Genomic DNA, 21,226 nt, shown 5'->3' on the forward strand with positions numbered 1-21,226 from the left:
TAAAACAGGACCTATGGACTTAATTTTATGATTTATCAAGAAAAAATTCCCAACACAGGATAATATTACTTTGATGGATAATTTTATGACTAATCACATCATTTATAGTTCAGAACGCTAAGATAAAAGTTACCAAACCTCATGCTTCAGGCCAAGAGGTGATTTCAAAGCAGGCTGGGAAATGTGGTCTAGGAGTTTGAGAGCACATCTAGTGTCTCATTCAGTGAGCATACATGCTGTAAATAGCAGCAAGAGCTAGCCAGCAAGTGGTAGCAAGCATATTTCTCCTACCCAGGGGACAAAAATACACAGTACATAATAATGGCCTGCCCATAACAACGTATTTCCAATTTCATAACAACCCCTACAAAAACACCTCTGGTCCTGTATTCCTTCCTTCACCAAAATCCTGAGAAGAGAGAGGAGCTGCTGTATGCTCTGGAAGTTAACACCACCAGGCTCTGTTGGATCAAATGAGGGAGCGAGTCCCAGAGTCCAGGACCCTTCACAAAAACAACAGGTCTCCATTTTACAGCACAGGCTGCTGGTTAGAGGTTCCGAGATTAAAGAAAATGTTAAGTTGTGCATTGTTGTTACTTTATTACAATGACAGTATAAAACTTGTTGATTATGAGAACGGGCTACTCTCTCACTTCCCCCTCATTCTGCAGTTCTGTCCTGTCATGCTGAGCCTGTATTCCCTTCTAGAAAGTAGCTTCATATGCATGGGCATTATGGGCCTGATCCTGCAGCCTGTACTCGTGTGTAGATCATGAAAGTCACTGGGACTTCTCACACAGTAAGAGCTGCAGGATTGGACCCTCTGTTTTTGCCATTCATGCAAATGATTTCTCAGATACCAGAGCGCAAGCTTTGTTCCAGCAGGCTGCAACACTGGCAAAAACAGGTCCCCTAATCCACTGCCAGTTGTAGCAACATTGGAAGGTCTAGTGTAGATAGGATTGCAGTGTTTTTACCACTAGCTCTGAATGTAGGGTTAGATAGCATGGGAGGTAAAAATGCCTGTACCTTCTCTTCCATAATTGCTATCACTGATGGTGACTTATAGCTCCCATTTTTGTCAGTGTAAACAAACCATGCACCAGAGGCCAGTTGTACATTTCATATATTCCTCTATCTCAGAGGTCTTCAAAGTGTGGGGCGCGAGCCCTAGAGGTGTGTGGAGGAAGGTTGTGGGAGGCATGGAAGCCTTGCCACCCTGCCGCAGTCCTCAGCCCTGAAGGTGGCCCACTCCCAGCTGGGGGGATTTGATGGAGGGGGGAACGTGGGGTAAACAGTTTGGGGACCACTGCTCTACCTGATACCCATGCTACCACAATTTTAGTTTTAAAGACCTTTTTCCAACCTAAACTGTCAAGGTGGTAGAAGAAAGAAACTGATATCGCCCAAGTGCACAGGAAGTGATTAAACTGACTGATTTCGTTAGCCAGGTTGCCATTATTTAATTTATTTATTTATCTATTTGTTTATTTTTAAATGAAACTAATATAGGGAACTAGTAATTCCCAAGGATGTTCCAAGGAGGTTGCCATTTTTTTCTTGTTTCGTTGCAGACACTGGCTGCTCAGTACTTCTATAAAGCTGCCCAAGGTGGACACGTAGAAGGGACTGTCCGATGCTCCCTGTATTACATCACAGGAAATATAGAAAACTTTCCTAGAGATCCAGAAAAAGCTGTAATGTAAGGAATGACACCTTTTAAAAAAAGGAAAATCTCATTTTTTTAAACCAATGATTATTCGGATCATGAAAAAATCCTTTAAATTATGGCAGGTTCTTGATTCCTTAATCTAAAAAATGTTTATTAATTCATAGCATCTTCCTTCATGAGAAACTGCACCATTGCAATAATACTTGCTCCATTTGAATGTGTGCATAGCCAGCTGTTTAGGAAATAGTTAAGCCATGGTTTTCAGAGGTACTGAGCACCTGCAGCTATCTCCTAGAGTTGCAGATGCTTAGCATCTCTGAAAAATCAAGCTGTTGCTGTCCATTATCCCAGAAAGTCGTTTGGTTTAAACTATTTATGTGAACTTTATGTCTACCGGTTTGTCAAAGAATATCTAATTCATAGCTTTGTAAGAAGAGGTGGGACCTGTATTTTCCATTACCAGAGAGACCTTGTGGTTTTTTAGCTCCTAGAGCAATTGCATCATTTTCTCCAAAAAGAGAAAGTAATTTTATCAGCAAAAACTATAGAACCATGTGCTGTCCTTAATCTATGCAGGGAACTTCCATGGATACTAATGGGAATTCCACGCAAAGAAATGCACTAGTTCACCCAGAAGCTCTGGTCTTGATGCAGGAATTAGTGGGTGAAATTCTAAGACCTAATATACAGGAGGTCAGACTAGATATTCTAATGATCACTTTTGGCCTTTAAAAAAAAAATCTTAAAAAAAAATAAGATCTATGAATTAGTAGACATTAGGCTACTGTACCACTTATATCTATATACAGACCAATTCATTACCCATGTATTTTGGCATGTTGAATGTGATCTTGTTTTGTTTTGATGCTGTACCAAAATTTCCATAAAAATGTTACAGAAATAAAGTATTACATTATGACATTTCAACATTAATATTTCATTAGGAACTAAATACATGTTAGAAATCTATGCCTTTAATGACAAAGAGGCTGATCCTGCACCTGCATAAGTCATTGACAAAACTCCTGTTGTGTCCAGTGAGAATAGGACTGGGCTATGGTGTGTGAAATGTGTGTGTTCATTTATTGTCATGTTTTCTCTTTTATAGTTGGGCAAAACATATTGCAGAAAAAAATGGCTACTTGGGACATGTAGTCAGAAAAGCTCTTAATGCCTATCTGGAATTGTCCTGGTAAGTTTGATCTGCACCGAAAACTAATTTTCTGTTCTTGTGTGTGATTTATTTTTGTTAACTGTTGTGGTAAAACAATGTAATATCTCCTCAATAGACCTAGGGTGAAATTATGATGCCCTTGAAGTCAATAGCAAAAACTTTCATGGGGCTGGGGTTTCACCCAGGGAGTCTCCCAAACATGACATGAGAATAAACACAAGTGAAATGAAACACACCAAAACCAGGATCATACAGAAAGGTTGTCTTTCACTCAAGTGTAGACAAAGCACAATTTTGGGTAGCTTTTTTTCCAAACCTGGCCTCCCTTATTTATTTAGAATTTTTGTGTGCGCAAAAAAGAATTTGCAGCTGTAATTGATGTAATTTACTTTCTATTTTGGTCTTACACGAACTCTAGCCCAAAGGGCACTTATTCAAAGCTCTAGGCACCCTTGACATACAATTCAAAACACCAACCTTATCATTGCTGCTATGTGATCATCCAACAGCAGATGTGAATCCAATACAACCCCCAGATTGTGCAAACACAATCACAAATGGTGGGTGAACACCCTCTTTCAAAGTGGCAGATGTTAGCCTTGCCATATCCTCTTATTGCTTCCCCTAAACTACCAGCATCTCCTCAGTCTTATCTGGATTGAGCTTCAGCCAGTTAGTTCTCATCTATGACCCAGTCTCCCTCAGACACTGGACTGCGGAATCAGCATGCAGCACTGCTGGAATCAGGTGAAGTGGATCTATAAATTGAGATATAGCTGTCTAGCCTATGCGGCGTACATAGTCCAGCAGAAATGTAATTTGATGTCAAAACTGTGCCCACAAAGCAATATTAAGAATGAGTATTATATAAAAGGGGGTAAAGCAATCAGAATTGGGATCCCATTGTGCAAGGCACTGTACAGACATGGAAAAACACAATGCCTGTCCCAAAAGCTTAGAATAAAAAAGTCAAGACACGTTAAAATAGACAAACATATAATCAATGTGCCTATGTAAGTAAAGTCCACAGGTAAAATTTTCAAAAGTGAGTAAGTCAGTTAGGCTCCTAAATCCTATTTTCAAGAGCGACAGGCCACGTCTACACCTCAAACTTATATCGGTATAATTACATCACTCAGGGGTATGAAAAATCCACATCCCTGAGCAATGTAGTAATACTGACTAAACCCCACACCCCGATATAGACAGTGCTATGTCAGCAGGAGAGTTTCTCCCGGTTGACATAGCTACTGCCTTTCCAGGAAGTGGATTAACTACACTGACAGGAGAAGCTCTCCTGTCGGCATAGGAGCGTCTTCACTTAAGTGCTACAGTGGTGCCAGGGCAACATTTTAAGTGGAGACCTGCCCTTAGTCACCCAAGAACCTAAGGGAATGGCTATACTGCAATCACAGTGTGTGACTGCAGTTTGAGTAGCTAGATTAAAGCTATCTATGGTCCAGCGGTAGTGAAGCCCTGGCAGCACAAGTTTCAGCACAGGTTAGCCCTGTGGGTCATTACCCAGGTGTCCAGGCAGGTTTGTGTAGCCTGCACTGAAGCACACGCTGCCATCACTTCACTGCTCCGGGGCCAGAGCTAGGTTGGTTAAAGCTAACCTGAGTATGTTTACTTGAGCTTCAGTCAGACATAGGCTATGTCTTAGACAAAGTCCAGGGGACTTAGCTGCTTTTGAAAATATCATAAGAGACTTAGCCACTCAGGAACCTAAGTCCCCTGGACTTTCTATGAGACTTAGGCTCTCAAGTGACAGGTGCTTTTGAAAATTTTACCCCATGTCTTGTTATTTCAGAGTAGCAGCCAGATTGCTATCTGTGTACTATCATTTTAATGCAGCTGCTGGTTGCCATCTGCTTGTGCAGTTTTCCTTCAGTTCTCTCTGCTGTAAATTCTCCCCCATGTTACGTGTTTATATCCCATTATAGTTTAACTTGGTCAATAGCCCAGATGTTTCTCTAGTGGTTTCCAGGTGGACTTTATAGCACTTCCTGTGGGATATAACTGTAACATTCTCTCCTTCTCCCAAAAGCATATTTTGCTTTCTTTCTATTGTATAATTCTGTGATTTCATATTAGAGACTTTTTTTAATCAGTGCAGGTGGATTTGTCTGGCACATTCTTTCCAAAATATTCATGTAGCTTTGATGAACTGGTATTTTGGGAGGTATTTCTGGAGTTTATGAAAGTACATAGTTGAAAAACAGTTTACACTGCATCGGCATAATGGCAGCAAAATGATTGCTTTTGCCCAGGGGCCTTTCTAGGGCTTTGGTTTTTCCTCAGATTACTTCTCAAAAACAGCCAAAATGGTCATATTTTATTTTATTGTCTCTTCTGCGTGAGTTTTTTCAGTTAGTCTGAAATTTCCCCAAGAGTCTTAAGCCTGGAGGCAGCCAGAATTTACAGTGGGCAGCAGGGAAGACAAATACATACTGCTAAAATAGGATGCTCCTTGTCACACAGCACTGTAGACCTTGGTATCTCTAAACCTAGGCACATTGTTTTACAAGTTATTCTGACCCAAGCATTCGTAGCACAAGCTGATACTGACAACAAAGCTTCTTCCAAAACATGGAAACACCTTAGCTCGGTTCTTCTTTTTAAACAGATTTGGTTGTGTTTTCCCAAAAATTAAATAGGTTACAATGTCCAACAAACCAAACAAGTGGCACCAAATACCCAAAGGAGCCTCAGCGTTTGTGCCCCACTTTTGCATGCATACTTATTTGTAGGCATGAGCATCTTAGTTTGTGCATGCAGGCAGGGGGACATAAGGAGTGTGTAAAAGGGAGCCACCGATCCTGCCCTGCTTCCACTGCTGCTGCACTCACAAAGTCACTCAGAGACCTTGAAGTTCAGTAACCACCGGTGCAATTTTATTTACAGGTTGTGCTCCCACCACCTTTTCCCATACGCAGCTTGCCTTTTCGCATCTGCACTCAGGAGGGAAGAGCCATTGCTTTGCTTCCACTCCCTGGCTCCTTTCCCCCTGGCTTCCTTCCTCTCAGCCCTTTATGCAGCCCCAAGCTAATTGGGCGGGCGGCTGTCTCCCATTCTCTAACCCGCCCCAGACCTCGAGGGCATCTGGGCCACCAGGAACTGACTTGCATCCCTGTGGAACTCTAAGTTCATTTTGGCACCTGGATTTAGCCATTGCAGCTTCACCAGTCCCCTCCTAAGAGAGGGCAAGCCAAGGCCATGTCCATTAGGTCCCGGAATGGTGGATGGTTTCTGCTCCTTCTCCTGCACTCCAGTGTGGGTTCACTCACAAAATTATGCAAAGCCACACATTATGTCCAGGCAGTCCCCTCTTTTATGTCTGCCAGCAGACTAGCAGTCTGGTTCCAGTGGGGGCTCCTTGGTTGTTCTCTCTCTTTTTCTCTGGAGACTTTCCAGTCAGGGCTTCTCTGGATTTTCTCCTGGTTTCCTCTTCCTCATTTGGAGGTCCTTCCTTTTTAGGAAAGTCTGCCTCCACATACTCCTCCATCAGTTTTACCTCGGCCTCTATGGTATTGAGTTGGTGCCATCTCACCCATACCCTTAAGCTTTCAGAGGATGAGCACATCCATCCTCTCCCCCATGGTCTGGGTCTTAGGCCTCAGCCATCGGGTGGCCGAGTCCATTAACTTTTGGGCAAACACCCGGAGCCACAAACCCCTGTCCACCTCACTGCCCAAAATCTCTGGCGGTATTTCTTGGCAGATAGTCCCACCCGAATCAAGATGGCTGCTTTTACCACATCATAGCTCCTGGCTTGTTCTTCACTCAGGGTCATATAGGCCACTTGGGCTTCACCAGCCAGGTAGGGAGCCAACCGCAGGGCCCAGGTTGCCCTATCCTATTCTGCCCCCTTAGCTGCCCACTCAAAGGTGCCTAGGACTGCATCAGGATAATCTGCAGAGCCCATCTTATATAGTCCCAAGCCCATCATCCCAAATGCCACCCCGTGGGACTCACCATTCTCCATAGGAGTTGCAGTTGCATGGTGGTTTGCTCTCATATAAAGTCCCGCAGGCTTTTCTGCTACTCAGTTAAGCAAGGTCTGCCTCTTCAGCTAGTGGGATTTCTGGAAACTTTACATAGCTTTTTGTATCTCCTGCTGCTATTTCAATAGCCGCAGGGTCTCCTCTATCGCCAGGCTACCAAACTCTTGCTCTGGCTCACCGTCCCAGACAAACGCCCATGTGTAACAGGCCATTGCTGATTCTGCCCTGTTTCCACTGCTGCTGCCACTGCTGCACTCACAAAGTCACTCAGAGACCCTGGGGTTCAGTAACTACTGGTGCAGTTTTATTTAGAGATTATGCTCCCACTACCTTTTCCCATCCACAGTTTGCCCTTTTAGTATCTATACCTAACAGGGAAGAGCTATCATTCTGTTTGCCCTCCCTCATGGTTTCTTTCCTCTCAGCCCTTTATGCAGCCCCATGCTAATTGAACAGGCAGTTGTCTCCCATTCTCTAATCAGGTGCAGGCTTTCTCCAGGCAGCTCCATTTTACCTCCCTAAATTGGCATGACAGGCTAACAGGCTCAACAGCCTGTCACAAGTGTCATACTGGATCAGATCCATCTAATGTAGTATCCTGGTCTAGCAGTGGTAGTCCTGGAAGGTGCAAGGAATAATCTACTTATAACTTTCTTCATTACCTCTGTCAGTTTGTGGTGGGTTTATGTCCTATAATATGAAGTTTTATATCCCTTGTTCTTGTTCATGCAAATCAGACAATTTGACCTCTGCATTCTGAAAATTGGAAGGGCTCTGCAGTTTAGTTTTATGTGCCATTTTCTAATGTACAAACCTTTAATCAGCCCTAATAATTCATTTTAGTCCCATTATTTTACAAGGTGCTAGAAAAGATTCCTGTGTAAAATAGGCCCTGTTGACCCAATTCTGTTCTCCAATACACCTATGCCACTCCCACTGAAATCAATTGGAATTCTGTGTGGCTAGCTGAGAGTGCAGTTGGGATTCCATGAAGTCAGTCCCTCAGCAGCTAGGAGAAGTAAGCTGGTGTCTGCAGGAGAGACACCTGACTCGTGATTTCCCACTACTATAAATTTAGATTTGAGACAGTACAAAATGTTTGGACAATCATTTGCAAAGATTGGTGTTAGTAATGGAAGTCTTGCATTATTCAATGTGCTGATCATTCTGATCTTTAGTTCACATTAAAAAGCTTTTGTTTTGAATTTGTCTCCATGCATCTCACACAGTGGTGGAAATTTCAGTTTGTTGCAGAATTTAATGCTGACATTGCTGCAGAGGTCAGAGAGTTTGCTACAGCTAGACACATTGTGCCCCGATCTTAACATACTGTTTTGCTGACTGAAATGTTTTGCATATGCTAGAGGACCCTAACTGATCCAGTGGCCACTGGTACTCATCCAAATACTTGCTGGCTGGTCATATGGTGCCAAGTCTCCTTGTCCCTGCTGTTTCTACAAGACTTCAGACTTTTCAGTGAAAAGAATGCTTTGGAATCCTGTAGAAGCAGCAGGAAAACAGAAACAAAGCCTGCTCATTTGCATGGGGCAGTTGGTACCCAGTGCTGCGAACTTTCAGTTTTTTCTCGGTGCCTCAGTTTCCTCATCTGCAAAATGGGGATAATGATACTGAAGTACTTTGTAAAGCCCCTTTGAGACCTGCTGATGAAAAACGCTAGATAAGAGCAAGGTATTATTAAATTTTATGATTTTATTATTTTGGGTCTCAATGAAGTCATGCAATTATGTGAGAAGCTTAGTTTTCATTTAAAAGACCACACATATGGTTCTAGCCTTCCTTGTTGCAGAGAACGGCTTAAAATGTGATGCCTGCAGGCTCTAAAACCAGAAAGCAAACAAAAATCACCCCCATTTTTTTAAGCCAGTCTCATGATTTTTTTGGGTAGTGTTTGGGCTTGGCCTTCATGAAGGAGAAAAGGAAATAGGAACTGCTCTGAGAATTAGTCACCAGTAGATTGCCAGTACTTGACAATGTGACATTGGCTTTCATTATTTGTATTGCAATAGTGCCTGGAGGCCACAGCCAGGACTGGGGTGCCATTATGTTAGATGCTGTGTAAGTGTACACACACACACACCCAAACACAAACACACACACACACACATGCATGCATCCCTGTTCCAAAGAGTTTACAAGCTAGCAAGACAAAATGTAGGAAAAAGGGGTGGAGCATACAAGCAGAAGTGAAATTTGGCCAATGTAATGATAGGTCCATGTTGTGGTGGTGGTGTGTGTGTGTATATATATGTTGTATGTGTGTTTGTTTGTTTCAAATTGTTTCAAAACACCTTAGACCAAATTCTGTTCTGTCATACCAAATGTGGCCAGTAGATGTAGCTGTTGCATGGAATATCCAATCATTTCTTTCTAAAGCCTTGTCTACACTACAGTTTTGTCAACAAAAGTCAGCTTTCATGGACAAAACAGTGGTGCTGTACACACCGAAGTGCTCTGCCCGCTGATATAATTCTCCTGCTACACCAACAAAATAAAACCACCTTGATGAGCGGCATAGAGCTTTTTGCAAAGATAATTAGAGCGATGCAGTGTCAATGTAGACACTGTGTTTGGCTATGTTGCCCTAATTGGCCTCCAGGAGGTGTTCTGCAATGCCCATCATGACCACTTTGGTCAGCAGCAGAACCCTGAAGGTATACAGGTATGTGCCACTCCTCCATTTAAAGGCCCGGGAATTTCTGAAATTCCTCTTCCTGTTTGCTTGGCATGCACAGTTCACACAGTATCTTTCCAGCTGACCAGGCCGGCTTTGCATGCCAGAAACTCTCCCATGTGGAGCACACTGGAGCTGTGGGATCTGCTGACCATATGGGGAGAGGAGGCTGTACAGTTCCAGCTTCGCACCAGCCATAGGAATTTCATTACTTACAGGCTGATTGCAAGTAGCATGCACAAGAAAGGGCACAAGAGGGACACTCAACAGTGTCATCCTAAAATCAAGGAGCTGAGGCAGGCGTACCAGAAGGCAGGGAAAGCTAACTGTCGCTTTGATGTGGCGCTGCCGAAGACATGCAATCCCGCCACTCAGTGTTTGTTTCCTGAGCCCTGTACCGATGGTTCACCATGGCAAGTTGTTGCATGAATGCCAGCAGCAATCTTGAATTATTTGTCTCATAGATTCATAGACTCTAAGGTCAGACGGGACCAATATGATCATCTAATCTGACTTCCTGCACAACGCAGGCCACAGAACCTCACCCACCCACTCCTCTAACATATGACTGAGTTATTAAAGTCCTCAAATCATCGTTTAAATTCTCCATGGCAGACGCATTCACTCTCTGTCTTGCAGATGTTGAAATACTGGAGTACCTGTGAGTTGTGTTCATAACACTCATCACCATAATGGTCAACAGTTCAGGATTCAAGCTGTCAGGCAGAGATGGCAGGCGCACAATTTACAAGGGCTGTTGGTGCAAAACGAAGTAGGAAGCCCAGGGAATGATGGGAGGAAAGAACTGCATCATGGGATGGCGATGCATCACGATCTATTCCCAGAGCTCCCAGCAGCAGAGGGTGGCGAGTTGCACAGTGGGATAGTGACCCACGATGCAACACTCTCTCTCTTGATGCAAGAGCAATGACTGTGGACACACTTAGCTGTCAAAAGGAGTGGTGTGTGGACATGCTCAACTGAAGTTATTAAAGCGACTAATGATCGTCGACATAAGTTGAATTTAACTCTGTAGTGTAGACATGGCAAAAGCCTTGCTCACAAATTCTGCTTGCCAAATGGATGTTTCAGAATTTATTTGGTGGTTCTAACAATAGCAAAATTGTTGTGATTTCAGGTTTTTTTTTAATTTCTGTCGTCTATTTTAGGCATGAAGCTCTGCTGCATTATGTTTTATCAGCAGAGGCTGGGATCGAAGTGTCACAGACAAACTTAGCACATATCTGTGAAGAAAGACCAGTAAGTAAATTTATTCATAATACATGGTCCTTTTAAATCATCAGTGATACTGTAAAACTAATAACTTGCCTGTGATATAAATTGATCCACTCATTTTCTTTCCAGGAACTAGCAAGAAGATATTTAGCTGCTGATTGTGTTTGGCGATATTATAATTTCTCCATATCTCAAATCAATGCTCCCTCATTTGGTATGTATAGCAAACTTTTTATTAATTCAGATCTTAATAGGATTTCAGTTTTAATCCTTGGTTACAATGAGAATGTAACAACTTTATATACAGTGTGAAATTTTTATGGTAATAAGCAAATTAAGGAAAGAAAGGGGATGGATCATGGGGGGAGAGTCTAGCATTTTACACATGACACACAAAGAGCTCAGTCTGTTTAGCTTATCAAAACGATCAAGAGGTGACTTGATTACAGGATATAGATACTTTCACAGGGAAAATAAAGTGGGTACCAGAGGGCTTTTTAATCTAGCAGAGAAAGGCATAGCAAGAACCAATGGCTGGAAGTTAAAAGGCAGACAAATTCAAATTAGAAATAAGGCACACATTTTTAACAGTGAGGGTGACTGACAATTGGAACAAACTATGCAGGGGATGATGGATTCCTCATCTCTTGATGTCTTTAAATCAAGACTGGATGCCTTTCTGGAAGTTATGCTTTAGTAAACAAAAGTTATTGGGCTCAAAATAGGGTAACTGGGAGAAATTCTATGGCTTGTGTCATACAGGAGGTCAGAGTAGATGAGCTAATGATTGCTTTTGGTCTTAAAATCTGTCTGTGACTTTCAATGAAGCTTAGTCTCCTAATTCACTTAGATTCTTTAGAAAATTTTATCCAGTATTTAAAAACACTGATACAATTGCTATATTTCATTCTGAGACAATGTTTTGTTGTTGTTAGAAGTGTAGTATAAAAAATAATGCAAGCTGTTCAATGAAACAGAAAAAAACATAGTATTGGTATCCAGTATCGCACTGGTTGGAGCCTGTACCCATCTCAATCCAGAGTGATTCAGCCATGGGAACTTATAAATACCACAAGTTTTTCTAATGGAGCTTGCAAAATCCTTAGAATAGTATGATTTGGCTGACAGATCTTTCAGAATTCATGAGTGCAGTTTTATGCTAGAGAAGCACTTAACTTTCATCACACGCCTGGGGTGAAATCAGTTGCAAAACATCCCTTGTCTTAAATGGAGTCAGGATTTCACAACTGGTCTCTTTTGACGTGAAGGTTAAAAAACAAGTTTTTGTTTGTAAGGCATATAGGGGGCTCAGTCCTGCACTGATTGAAGTCAGTGGCAAAACTCCTATTAACTGCAATGAGATCGAGCCCACAGAAAATTTATAAACTCTGCAGGAGCTGATTGCTAGAGCTTATAAACTCTGCAGCATGGGCTATGGTAATGACCCACCTTAGAGGTTTTTCATGCACATGTGGACCAAGTTTCTTCTGCTGGAGCATTCCATCCTCATTCTGTATTAGAGACAGGAGTTCTTAAAAGCCATCCCAGGCATCACTTGGCTCTGTCCTGGGAAAATTCTATCCATTCAGTTCCTCTGTGTTAGGGGAGGATTTGAACAACTAATCTAGAGAAATTCTCTCCATAGGCACAACACAGCTCTGTACTTTGGAAAGGTGTTCATATATCATGGTGATGGGCGCAGAATAAATATCTAAACAGAAGAGAAGTGTTTGAAGCCAGTTTGAACGATCAGGACTAGTAAATAGGCTAAGCCCAGTGTTTCCCACAAAAGACTATTATGCACCAGCACTTAATGAAACCAAATGAATAAAACAATTTGAAGTTTCTAGATTGGAGAGTTTTGCTGGTTATTGTTAGTTTTTGTGGTAAAGATGACACTGCATAGACTTAGAGATTTTTGCAAGAGCAGGAAAACCACTTATTAATTAAACTTGTATCTTCAAAATGCCTTGCCTGATTAACCGGAAATGTCCTCCTAAAAGTATTCCCTGACAGAAGAGGAACCATGAGAAATCTCATTCAAAATGTGTATTTTCAGAGGTTGGAGGCCTGGTGCAATGTGGGCTTGGTATGGAAAGGGGGTCACAATCTTAAGCAGGGAGATACTATGATTATCCCTAATACAGTGCTCTGAATGGAAAATTCAATACATTTCTCCAAATATATTAATAGTTCAGTTCTCTCTTTACCAATATTTTTTTTAATGTCCTGCTACTGTTACCTTCCTCAGCTTACTTGAAGATGGGAGACTTCTACTACTATGGTTATCAGAACCACTCTAAAGACCTCGAGTTGTCAGTGTGGATGTATGCACAAGCTGCATTAGAGGGAGATTCACAGGTATAAAAACACCTTCTTGAAATACCAGTTCCTGAACTAGCTATAAGTAGCCGAGATACTGGTTACTCTGGTTTGTTACACACGTGCAGCAAACTCACCAACTGGTATAAATTATTTATTTTAAAGTATGATCTGATTCAGGAGTTAGCTGTTTCACAGTAAGGTAAACTAGGATTAGCCTGGGGGATGTTTTCAGAGTTAAAGTTGAAGGACCTAATTTGACATTACTCTAGTTTTACACTATTGATCCTATTTTGAAATTTTGGGTGCTATTGTAGTACAAATTAATAATAATGGCACATTTTCCTTAAAGACATGAATTACTCTTGGGATGAATTCAGCCCAGTATGTTCCAAGAACAACAAAAAACTTCAGCATATATCCTTTTCTAGTGCCAAGATATTCCAAGACACTGTACTAAAGACATGAATAGTTTAACACTGGGCAGCGTTCTGTTCTCAGATCCTCCTAGCAGATATTCTTCAATATTCTGCTTTCCCTGTGCATGTGGAACTCTCTGACAACAGAAAAGTTTTTGCAAGGCATTTAAGCAAAGTTACCAGAATTGGGCCCAAGGATCTTGAAACAAAAAGCTGCCAGTGTCTGCAACTGCAGGTAAAAATGGAAAGCAAAGAGAAACAAGTGTCTTCAGTTTTAAATGTGAAAGACACATCAAAGCTTCATCCTGCAACTGCATCCACACAGATCTTGTACCTGTATAGTGCCCCACTAAAGTCAGAAGTCTGTCCAAGCAGATGCAGCTGCAGGACCAGAGCCAAAGCCATTTTGAGCTAAATTCTGCACTCAGATGCACAATTGCAATTTCCACTAAAGTCAGGAGGGTTACATGAGAGGGGACTAATTGGGGACAGAACATAGTCTTTTCTACTTTCAGTCTCTGTATATCAATAGAACATACAAGATGTCAGGGTGATGCGCTCTTCAGCTGTTGCTGGGATGAAAAGATTAGATCTTTAGTGAGCTAGTTTGAAAAAATGGAGTGCAACATCACAACAAAAGAGTGCTGCTCTCTTGCAAATGTATCGTTCACATGAACATATCTTGGGGAAATAAGATGTCATGTTTATTCAGCGAAGATCACAGAACCATATGGTACAAAAGTGAAAAAAGTAAAAAAAGCAATTGTAATTATTTACATGTTAATCAGTAGCCGCAATCCATCTCCCACTGAAGTCGATGATAAAACTTTCATTTAGCTCAGTGGTGCAGGATTAGGTCCTATATGTGTGTATCGTCTTCTATATAATTGTATATTTTATGTATTTTTAGGGATTCTTTAATTTGGCCCTTCTCATGGAAGAAGGTAATTCCATTCCTCCCCACATTTTAGATCACTTAGAAATCAACAGGACTCTCCATTCTAGTAACATTTCCATTCTTCAGGAGCTTTATCAAAGGTGAGTTTATATTTTCACCTTTCAGTACCAAGAGCTAAAATTATCATCTTTACTGACATTATTACTTATTGCAAATGTCACTGGGGCTAGCTGAGTGCTCTGATCCCACAGCGGAGCCTTAAACTCTACGGCCAAACTGGGCTCTAGCAATTTGTATCTGTTCTATTTATAAAATGCCCAAGATAGCCTTTTAAACACAAATATGAAAAATAATAGAGATTACTGAATTAGGAAATGCTTCCATTTATTTCTACTTGCTTTGCTACAACATTCTGACATTTGTCTACTTTCATTTTGGAAATTCTGTTTTTTCTTCAAGTGTCCTCTGCATCTTCCCACTCACATGATGCGCTAGTGTGTGCAGCTCAGACAGTGGAACCTTCTTGTATCAGTGCCCATTAGAGTGCACACGTGCTCCTCCTGGCCTTCCCCTCTGTGTTCCTGAACATTCTGAGGGCAGGGCTATAAAAGAGGACATAGTGCTCCCTGCTGCCTCAGTTCTTTCCAGCTGCAGCAGTAGACACATGTGAACCTCTCCAGTTCCATCAAACCTTATCTCTAAAAGAACTCAGTGCCTTAACTTAGGGTAGTGTCAGTATTAGTGGTTAGATTTTTATTCTTAGGATGGTTACGGATCTGACTACAAGTTGCACGGTGGATCCGAAAGCTAAGAGATCTAGCTTTGAAAGGTGCACCTCTTGTCCAGCGGTTTTACTGGTGTCAGATGCCCATACCAGATGCTTGGCATGCCTTGTGGAGGGCCACTTTCCTTTTGGGTGCTCCATCTGCAGGACGTTTATCCAAGAGCTTTCTAGGAGCACCAGAACAGGCTGCAAGCCGTATTGCTGCAAGGAGCTCTGGCTGCAAAACCTCCCAGATCCAACTCATCTAAAGAGTCCTTACCTAAGTTGAAAAGGCCAGTGTCGGCTCCTGACACTTCGGGGACTAAGAAGAGGAAGAACACTATACAGAAGTTTCCAATTTCTGTCCCAGGATCAGGATCCAAGACCTCAGTGCGGTAAGTTCGCAGATGATCAGATCTAACCTCAACACACTCTCAGAAATCAGAGCCAAACAACAGGAAAAACCTTTGGATTCTTCTACTTTCATTCCCAGAAAAACTGTGTGAGACAAGAAAGCTCCTGTTCATAGGACCAAACCACATTCAGGAGACTTCTCATATCCATCAGATCCCAATCAGAGAACATGGGATCCAAAATCAAAGACTAAGATTCTGGCTCACCATAAATCCCTGCTTAAGAATCATCCCCCACCCTGAAGATCACATTGGACCTGAAGATCATTCCAGAGGCAACAGTTGTTTCTACATCACCCATCCACACTGTACCAGTCTCTACAGCAATAGCACAAGTGCACCATACAGATCTGCAATCAGATCTGTTGGCAAATCTACAAGGGACAAAAATGGTTTCTTCTCCTAAAGGGGGTAATAGGAAAGCTCCAACTAGTTATCCTCCTCAGACCTTCCCAAGAGAAAAAAGCAGGAGACTGAATGAGTTTTCACAGATAACAAGAAACTTCCCTTTTACCCCCTAACTCACCCTCTGGCTCTACCAATAAAGTTGTTTCATCTCTCTCAGTTTTACACATGCCAGGTCCTTTAAATTCTCCAATAATCTGTCTCTGATCTGACTGGATCTGAGGTTGTATCTACTGTCTGAGGATGAATTGACTCACGTTAGGTATACCAACATACCTTCCAGGTTCCATGCTCATGAGAAAGAACACGTCTAGGTTTGGTCCCTAGAGAACAACATGCCCTCCTAGATATGACATGGAGCCTGAGTTTGGTTATTTGGCATGACTGGCTGAGATTGCTGTGTGCTGGGTGGCCCTACTGGCCTTTGAATAGACAGTATAGAAATGTTCTGCATCCTTGTCAGAACTCTTCTCCCACGAGGGGTCAGAAAATGTCTCAGTTCTCATATCCAAGATTCCCAGATCAGTTGACTTCACCTGCTTTCAAGGAGCATTATCCCACCATAATTTCTGATACTCTTTCAGAAGAAGGGGAGGAGCCTGCAGCTCAGATGAAATAACAAAAATTGGAGCCAAAACTTGATAATAAATCTTTCCTGGATAAAAATGCTGGAGTTGCTTCAGTTTCCGCTCCTTCTGATGACACCTTACATTTCCACGAACGTGTGAACAGAATGGCAATGGCACTGCAACTCCATCAGTCACATTGGGAGAAACCTCCATCATGTTTTAAAATAAGATCATACTTCCAATATTAGACATGTTATTGTGACCTGTGAAGACAGCTGTGAAGACTTCTTCACTTTGTCAAGCTATATTGAAAAAAGCTGAAAAATTATATCATTACCCTACAAGGAGTTTTCATTCTTTCATGCACACTCTGCCCTTAGGTCTCTAGCAGTAGTAGGAGTGGTTCAAAGATCCAGACGAGGATAATCACATCCCATATCTTCTGACAGGAAGGAAAAGAAGATTGATACAGCAGGTAGAATGGCGTTTTCGTTTGCATCACTCAGAATTAGGAGTAGCAAATTACCAGGCAGTAATGTTGAATTATCAATATCAGTTATGCTAAAAGATGTTCATATTTGCCAAAGCACTCCACAAAGAGCTAACGAAGCTGGCCAACAACTTGAAAACACAAGGTCAGGCAATGGCTAAATGTGCTTAGAGTTTCTTTTGGTGCTGTAGATTCAGCAGTGAGAGTGGTTGTTTCAGCTATCACTCTATGCAAACATGCGTGGCTCAGATCATCTATTCTCCCACCTGAAACCAAATTGAAAGTAGAAGGTCTTCCCATCAAAGATCAGGGAGTTATTTAGTAATAAGGCCAATGAGATACTGGAGACGGTGCAGGACATGAGGTCTACTGCAAGACTTTAGGTGTCTACCTAGCTCCGAGGGAAAGGAGTTTGAGACTGGTCTCTAGGTATAATGGAAAATTCTATCCCACTTCTTCATCATCATCTTATTTTTCAGAAAGATGTCATTTTCAACATCAAGTCATGCCTGACCAACCTGATAGCCTTCTATGATGAGATGACTGGCTCTGTGGATGTGGGGAAAATGGTGGACGTGATATATCTTGACTTTAGCAAAGCTTTTGGCATGGTCTCCCACAGTATTTTTATCAGAAAGTTAAAGAAGTATGGGTTGGATGAATGGACTATAAGATGGATAAAAAGCTGGCTAGATCATTAGGCTCAACGAGTAGTGATCAACTGCTCGATGTCTAGTTGGCAGCTGGTAACAAGCAGAGTGCCCCGGGAGTCAGTGCTGGAGCAAGTTTTGTTCAACATCTTCATTAATGATCTGGAGGATGGAGTGGATTGCATCCTCAGCAAGTTTGCAGATGACACTAAGCTGAGTGAGTGGTAGATATGCTGGAGGGTAGAGATAGGATACAGAATAACCTAGACAAATTGGAGGATTGGACAAAAAGAAATCTGATGAACAAGGTTGAACAAGGAGAAGTGCAGACTCCTGCGCTTAGGATGGAAGAATTCCATGCTCTGTTACAGACTGGGGACCGACTGCCTAGGCAGAAGTTTGGCAGAAAAGAACCTGGGGGTTACAGTGGACAAGAACCTGGATATGAGTCAACAGTGTGCCCTTATTGCCAACAAGTCTACACAGCATATTGGACAACTTCAGTAGGAGCATTGCCAGCAGATCGAGGGAAGTGATTATTCCCCTCTATTTGGCACAGGTGAGGCCACATTTGGAGTATTTTGTCCAGTTTTGGGCCCTCCCCCCCACTACAGAAAGTATGTGGACAAATTGGAGAGAGTCCAGCAGACGGCAATGAAAATGATTAGGGGGCTGGAGCACATGACTTATGAGGAGAGGCTGAGGGAACTAGGCTTGTTTAGTCTGCAGAAGAAAAGAATGAGGGGGGATTTGATAGCAGCCTTTAACTACCTGAACGGGGGTTCCAGGGAGGATGGAGCTAGGCTGTTCTCAGTGGTAGTAGAACAAGGAGCAATGGTCTCAAGTTGCAGTGTGGGAGGTCTAGGTTGGATATTAGGAAAAACATTTTCAGGAGGGTGGGGAAGCACTGGAATGGGTTACCTGGGGAGGTGGTGGAATCTCCATCCTTAGAAGTCTTTAAGGCCCGGCTTGATAGAGCCCTGGATGGGGTGATTTAGTTGGGATTGGTCCTGCTTTGAGCAGGGGACTGAATTAGATGACCTCCTGAGATCCCTTTGAACCTTAATATTCTATGATTCTCTGATCGGCAGCCTTCTTCTACACAGCAACAGCAGAGGAAGCCTTTTAAGTTCCAAATGAAGGGAAAACAATTTTCAGTTTCAATATCAGGTGATTGACATGAGGATAAGAAGTTTCAGACCAACGAGCAACCCCACCATCTTTTCTGACTTTCCCATTACGTCAATGCTTAGAATTCCATCACATCAGACAAATGGGTTCTGGAGATATTACTGGATGGTTATGCCATTCAGTTTAATTCCCTTCTTCCACCTGGTCCCTCTGCCATTTCCATCCCTATTCAGGGACCCCTCGCACAAGAGTGTGTTAAGATCAGAGTTCCATTCCTTGTTGGAATCAAGAGCCACAGGGAAGCCAAGAGAATTCAAAAGACAAGGTTCCTACTTCAGATGTTTTCTGATACCAAAGTCAGACCAAGGACTTTGTCTAATATTAGAGCTGTGGAAGGCCCATCTCCTGTATCGAAAAATTCCATTTCCTCAAATTGACACTAGCATCCATCATACCCTTCCTGTCCACCCTAGATTGGTTTACAGCTCTCATCTGAAAGATGTGTACTTCCATATCTATATCAAACCCAAGCACGGAACATATCTTCATTTTCTGGTTGCACAAGACCACTTCCAGTACTAGTCTTACCCATCAACTGTCCGCTGGGTGTTTACAAATTGCCTTTCCATGGTAGCAGCTCATTTAAAACACCAGGGCATGTTTGTTTACCTTTATCTAGATGATTGGCTGATCAAAGTCTTATCAGAGGAAGGTCTTTCTGTGGACAAACTTTACACATGCTACCTCTTCAAGAGGTTCGGACTCATGATAAACAAGAAAAGAATTTCTTCTTCTACCTACCTTTTATAGGAGCAGGTCTCAATTCGCTGGAGGGCAAAGCCTCTCTGCTAGAAGAAAGATACCTGAAGCATCAGGTGCTTCGTCAAGATCCCACTAAAAGTCATGTTCTTTCTAGGTCTCATGGGTTTAGCCACTTATGTCACAACTTATGCTCTGCTCAAGATGAGACGTCTGCAGCACTAGCTGATGTAAAATTATGGACCAAGTATAGACTGCATGTGCATATAGCTGACCATTCCAAGGAAGATTCTGCTATTCTTGACATGGTGGATTCAATGTTACAATGTTCTGAGAGGGGTATCTTTCAACTCTCCAGCTCCATCAGAAACAGTTGCCTTGGATGCCTCCAACAGGAGTGAGAAGTGCATTTCAGCAAATTGACAGTACAAGGTCATAGTGTCCTTGAGAAAAGACATTGCATATAAATATCCTGGAAATGAGAGCAATCCATTGGGTTCTCAAATAATGTCTGCCTCAGAGCCAGAACAAGGTAATGCAAGTAGTCACAGACAACACAATGACAGTGCATTATATCAAGAAACAGGGAGGGTCTCATGCTTCCCAACTGTGCGAAGATGCAGTTGCATTAGGGGACTGGTATATTCAGCACAACATTTAACCCATAGCTCTACACCTAGCAGGCAAGGACAACAGCCTGGTAGATCAGCTGAGCAGAGATCTAATAGAACAGGGGTGTCAAACATACGGCCCGTGGGCTGGATACAGCCCACCAACCTTTTTGGTTCAGCCCCTGGCGGCAGCGCGTGCTGCCACGACATCTCGCGCACTGCCGCCAGAGAGTACAACGCCGCGAGATCTCCAGAGAGTACAACACGACGAGATCTCATGGCAGCACCTGCTGATGCCAGAGAGTAATAACGCCGCAAGATCTCGCAACAGCACGCGCTGCCACCAGAGCATGCGACGCCACCAGAGAGTACAGTGCTGTGAGATGTCGCGCCAGCACACGCTGCTGCCAGAGAGTACAACACTGCGAGATGTCCCGGCAGCGCACGCTGCCACGAGAACTGTGTACAGTGCTCCAAAAGGCGGGAGAGGGACAGTGTGGTCTTGGAGCATCGCGCAGTACTATAACTCTTAATCATTGATCGACTCTTTTAATCGTAAAATAGTAATAATTGTAGAAGTGAATTTACTGCAGTTTTTATATCGCTGATATCTAGCAAATAAAATATAATACCACATAAAAATGGTTGTGCTTAACATTTCGATTTATGGTATGTATGGCCTATTCGAAGTACATTTAGTTCAAATCTGGCCCGCCATAGCAAATGAGTTTGACACCCCTGTAATGGAACTTCATGAATTGTTGTTAAAGAAATCTAGAGATGAGATCCTCACCTTGCAGGATTACCTGGACGTAGATTTATAAACCTTTCTTTGCACATAATACAGTTAGAAAATTTAAGAAGGGACTTGCTGTGGGACTTCCTGGGGGTAGCCAGGGTTGTGAGACACCTCACCACCAACTGCCCATAGCCTTGTCTGTTTGGACTGTACTCCAACTCCACCAGCCACAGGGAACACAAACACTCCCCTCTCAGCCTATGCAGGCTCTGCTCTTTC

At 42.5% G+C, this 21,226-nt stretch overlaps 1 protein-coding gene across 2 annotated transcripts in view; it reads left to right on the forward strand.

Moving 5' to 3' along the window:
- The window catches only part of SEL1L3 (SEL1L family member 3), a 63,463-nt gene that overhangs the window by 35,552 nt on the left and 6,685 nt on the right, over positions 1-21,226 (forward strand). For both annotated transcript variants that reach the window (XM_067562557.1, XM_067562558.1), the window contains exons 16-21: positions 1,575-1,702; positions 2,781-2,864; positions 10,712-10,802; positions 10,908-10,992; positions 13,030-13,139; positions 14,430-14,557. In XM_067562557.1, the coding sequence (XP_067418658.1) occupies positions 1,575-1,702; positions 2,781-2,864; positions 10,712-10,802; positions 10,908-10,992; positions 13,030-13,139; positions 14,430-14,557 (626 nt within the window). The remainder of the gene's footprint in view (positions 1-1,574; positions 1,703-2,780; positions 2,865-10,711; positions 10,803-10,907; positions 10,993-13,029; positions 13,140-14,429; positions 14,558-21,226) is intronic.

Source organism: Emydura macquarii, unplaced genomic scaffold (assembly GCF_026122565.2).
Source record: "Emydura macquarii macquarii isolate MOO-44397 ecotype Brisbane River unplaced genomic scaffold, CSIRO-AGI_Emac_v2 contig_2448, whole genome shotgun sequence".
Taxonomy (NCBI): Eukaryota; Metazoa; Chordata; order Testudines; family Chelidae; genus Emydura; species Emydura macquarii.